This window comes from Agrilus planipennis, unplaced genomic scaffold, assembly GCF_000699045.2.
Source record: "Agrilus planipennis isolate EAB-ADULT unplaced genomic scaffold, Apla_2.0 scaffold130, whole genome shotgun sequence".
NCBI lineage: Eukaryota > Metazoa > Arthropoda > Insecta > Coleoptera > Buprestidae > Agrilus > Agrilus planipennis.
In genome coordinates, this window is record NW_020438925.1 from 288,183 (window position 1) to 292,416 (window position 4,234).

Below are 4,234 nucleotides of genomic sequence, written 5' to 3' on the forward strand. Positions count from 1 at the left end.
TCCAAGGATGGTACTATAGAATGTCACCTCAAGGTAGGCCTAGTGGCGTCATCTCTTGGTTAGGCCGGAAACTTATCAATCCACCCTCGTAATATACTTACATAATAAAATATTTACGTATATATGAAAATACCGAATTGAACAACAAGTTTCTTTATTATGTGTAGCAATAAGCTGGTTCTTTATGTGCTCAAAGTTCCCGACAGTTTTGACATGTGATAACTCTGTAAATCATTTTTATACCCACGAATTACCGGAGTGCAAGTGTAATTTGAACAAGTTTCAGTTAGCGACTAATACCACTATGCAACACTTTCTCTTCATTAGTAACACAAAATGCGATCTTTTTCAGGATCTTGAATTTAACTTATTTTTTCCTTGCTATCAAAAATGAAACATACATTCGGCGATATTGGATTAGAAGGCCATAGGAAAAGGAGGCGAAATAGAGTAGCTGCCACTTCCGTAGCTCATGCGTACAAAAAAATCTAATTTAGTTTTCTTAAAAAATAAACATTCCAGAATATAATATAAACGTCAATCACCTCCAATAACTGTTTTTAAACAACAAAGGCATCAACTAAAGGCCTTACCTTTCCAGGCTTCGGAGATATTTTGGAAATGATTTTTGTTTATTACGTACTTGGATATATCGATGTCTTCTCTTTGCTTTACGATTTTGCCGATTTTGTTGCACACTAACTCAGTGAAGACGAAAACAAAAAGGCGATTGATGAATTTAAGAAAAAGTGCTAAAGCAGAATTGCTTTATTTTTATGATACCCATATAAAATACTACTCCTCTATGTCATCATCATCATCATCATAAGGTCATCAGTCCTAAGACTGGTTGGACACGCACCTCCACTCTTTCCTATCCTGAGCTCAACTTCGCATTTCCCTAAAACTAGAACAACCCACATCCTTAACTATTTGCAAACAGTAATCTAATCTAGGTCTACCTCTACCCCTTCTAACTCCTGTTTCTGCCTCTAATATGTCTCTGACTAGACCTTCATGCCTGAGAAGGTGTCCTACCAACCTATCTCGCCTATTTTTNTGCAAGTCAAGTGCCCCCTCAAGCTGAAAGTCTTCTCATGCTACTTAAGGTTAGTTCTAGTATTTCTAGTTTCCGTCGATTTGCATATTAAAACCGTATTGTTTTTTTTTTCACAGCAATACCCTTGTATGTGGCAAGGACTTCTGGCTCTTAAAAACGATCAGGCAGCAGTACAAATGTATTTTGTTTCGGGCAACGAACAGGTGGCTAAGTGTAGTTTACCAAAAAACATAGATGGCTCCACACCGCCTTTAAGAATATTCCAGAGAATGAGACTTGAACCTCCTCAAGTAGAAGGTGTTGCAAGAAAGATGCAGGTAGTGTATTCAAGTTTCTTTTTATAACGAAATTAACAATGTTTTTACAAAAGAAATAACAATTGCAATACTTAATGAAAGAGAAGTTAAAACCAGAATATCCTATTTCAGGAAAAAAACCTAAAACCGACTTCAAGACTAGAAAATAATATATTAATTACTTCAAAGCAAAGTGCATTACAAAACAATCGACAAAATCATTGATACTTACATACATTTACAATTTATAATCAGTTATTTTTGGAGTCGGTGCCAATCAAAAGGGACAGTCTAATCCTGTCTTTACAACAATTTATTTTTATTTTGTGGTGTGAGTTTTACTAACGAATCTTAGTATCCACTTCATCTTTACTTAGGGTAGTTTCCATTATTTCAGGATAAAGAAGAAACGGCCAAAGAATCTGAACAGAAAGAAGCGAAAGAATTGTCAGGCGGTGAAAATGGTATTGCGACAGAGGCCGAAGAAGCAACAGCACCGGAAGCAGGTGACGCCACTAATCATACGGTAGAACAAACCAACGAAGTGACCACCCCCGAAGAAAAGTCTAACGAGTCAACAGATAAAGTGGAAGAAAACGGTGATAACAGTAGAAAGAACAAAGAAAAGACGAAAAAGAAAAAGTGGTCGTTTAGGAGCATTTCGTTTTCGAGGAAAGACAAGCCGAAACCAAACAAAGAAAGTGAAAAGAACGGAGAAGTAAAAGAGGTTGCTGAAGAGGTAAGTCTCATTTTTTTTTGTGACAATTAGAGTTTGTTTGACAAATTTCGTCTTATAAGGGCATCTTCAGGAGTAACAAAAACTATACTAATTAACAAACAATAACTAAATTAATTTATAGTTCATCCTAAGAGGGTGGGAGTTGAACAATGTTTGGGTTCCATAGGGGATTATTGCCAAAATCTAGTTGATCGTTGGTGATATTTTTATTTTTCTGTTTAACTTTTTTTATTTCTAAAATTTCATAACCAGTCTTGGAACCCCTTTTAAATGATGTAATATTTTAAGATTGCTTTTATTTATTCAATTTGATGAGTGGCTAAACCTGAGGCGTATTTATTGAACTTTACATAATTTACGTGTTCGTTATTTCTGGTTAAAATATCTCTTGTTTTAAATTACTACTACAGATTCCTATTATCTTTTTGGAATTTGAGTACCTACAACTTAATTCTAACTCAATTCACGAAATTCGTAGCAGCTATTTTGTGATACAATTACGAATTGAAACGTGAATTTATTGGTAACGTGTATGTAATTTTACATCCAATCGGTGCCGTAGTCCAATAACAGAACTCATTTAACGTCTGTTGTATATTGTGCCTGCCTAGAATCCAAATGTAAATCAAAATTACTATGACAATCAGAATCCGTCCTTACGTATGACTAAAAACTACGTATGACAAAGCAGATAAAAAGGGAATATACGTATCATTAAAATAAAAGGTGATCTAAATAAATATACATATCTACACATACGTGAAGAATTAACTTTACCGATAAAATACAGTAGAATGATAGGGATGAGTTCAGATAAGAATAATTTCAGAATATACACATTCCCGAATTCTACATTTAAATTTCATTTTATGGCGTTCAAAAAGTTATTTTCTTTTCATCCCAAAACATTTTTTATAGTTTATTTTTCATTATCCTCCTTAAACTTATCTATAGTGCTTTGTTATTTTCACATAATGTTGTGAAGAATCTGAAACTACAGCATGAGTTATTTTTGCGTAATATGTATGCAAAAATTAGCAGAAAGGTTGTCACATTTTGAAAACACTTTAACATTTTCGAATTCGGAACAGAATTCAATTTTTTTGCGAGATCATACATATTAGTTGAGGCATTTAGAAGAATTTTTATAGAGTTAATTTCAATATATTAAAGTGAATTAATGTTTTCCCGATTAATTTGAGGTTATCTGTAATGGTAAAAATTAACTCACATTAACATATTGATAAAATTTTTTTATTCTCCCTTTCAACTTCACCCTCAACTTTGTACGAGTCGAAAATGATCCAGAACATGTTACTATTTTTCCTGATAAAGCCATGAAAGTTATTGCCTCAAAGCCCATTTGTTCTGTCGTTTTTTTTATTGGCTACATACATAGCAAAATTCTAAAAAGTTTTTATTAAGAAATTAATTTTTTAATGAAATCGAAAACAGAAATCAAAATGTTCAACAGAATTTTACGATTCACAGTAACCTCTTCAGTATATGTACGATCCTTTTGAAAAGAAATGAACCAAAACTAATGTCGACTTCGTTGAGGTGCCAACTGAAGTGTATTAACGTTGGTATGATCTGAAAGAAATTTTATCAAATTCAGCTCAGTCGTTTGTTTGTTTAAACAAAAAGGCTGCGAAAAGATGTTTCTAACCATTTTACGAAAAATATTTATCAAATATAGTTTGTTGTGGTGACAATTAGTAATTTTAATTATGTGCTAAAATTGTTTTGTTCATTTTAAAAGACATTTGATCATATGGACTTCAAAGGATTCAATTATCCAGTTGCCTTATTTCTTTTCCACACGACACGTAGTTTCTTTAAGAAGACCTTCTTAAGGATGTTTGAATGCTACGAGACAAATAAAAATTTGGAAGAGTGTTCCTGATTCAATTCTAAAACTCCTGTAAAAATTACAAATCGATTCACTAAACCGTTAAAAGGTTATTGAAATTTTAAAAAATTGTAATTTTACACGCCATTTTATGGAGATTCGTTAACCGAACAGATTAAATTTATTTTTATTAACAGAAAAAAAGCTACCAGAAATTTCAAACTTTTATAATAAGTAACTTGAACTCTGGAGAATTACTTTAGCGTAAGGTTATTCAAATTCACTAA

At 32.6% G+C, this 4,234-nt stretch overlaps 2 protein-coding genes across 2 annotated transcripts in view; both read left to right on the top strand.

The window, feature by feature from the left end:
• Window positions 1-1,066: 1,066 nt before the first annotated feature.
• LOC112904305 (msx2-interacting protein-like) lies at window positions 1,067-1,471 on the top strand. Its single transcript, XM_025974018.1, has 2 exons — window positions 1,067-1,109; window positions 1,177-1,471. Exons 1-2 carry the CDS (start codon window positions 1,098-1,100, stop codon window positions 1,402-1,404), a joined length of 240 nt encoding a protein of 79 aa, XP_025829803.1. The 5' UTR covers window positions 1,067-1,097; the 3' UTR covers window positions 1,405-1,471.
• Window positions 1,472-1,817: 346 nt separating this feature from the next.
• The window catches only part of LOC108736514 (slit homolog 1 protein), a 31,595-nt gene continuing 29,178 nt past the window's right edge, over window positions 1,818-4,234 (top strand). The window contains exons 1-2 of the mRNA XM_025974021.1: window positions 1,818-1,882; window positions 1,969-2,095. Coding sequence (XP_025829806.1) covers window positions 1,818-1,882; window positions 1,969-2,095 — 192 coding nt within the window. The remainder of the gene's footprint in view (window positions 1,883-1,968; window positions 2,096-4,234) is intronic.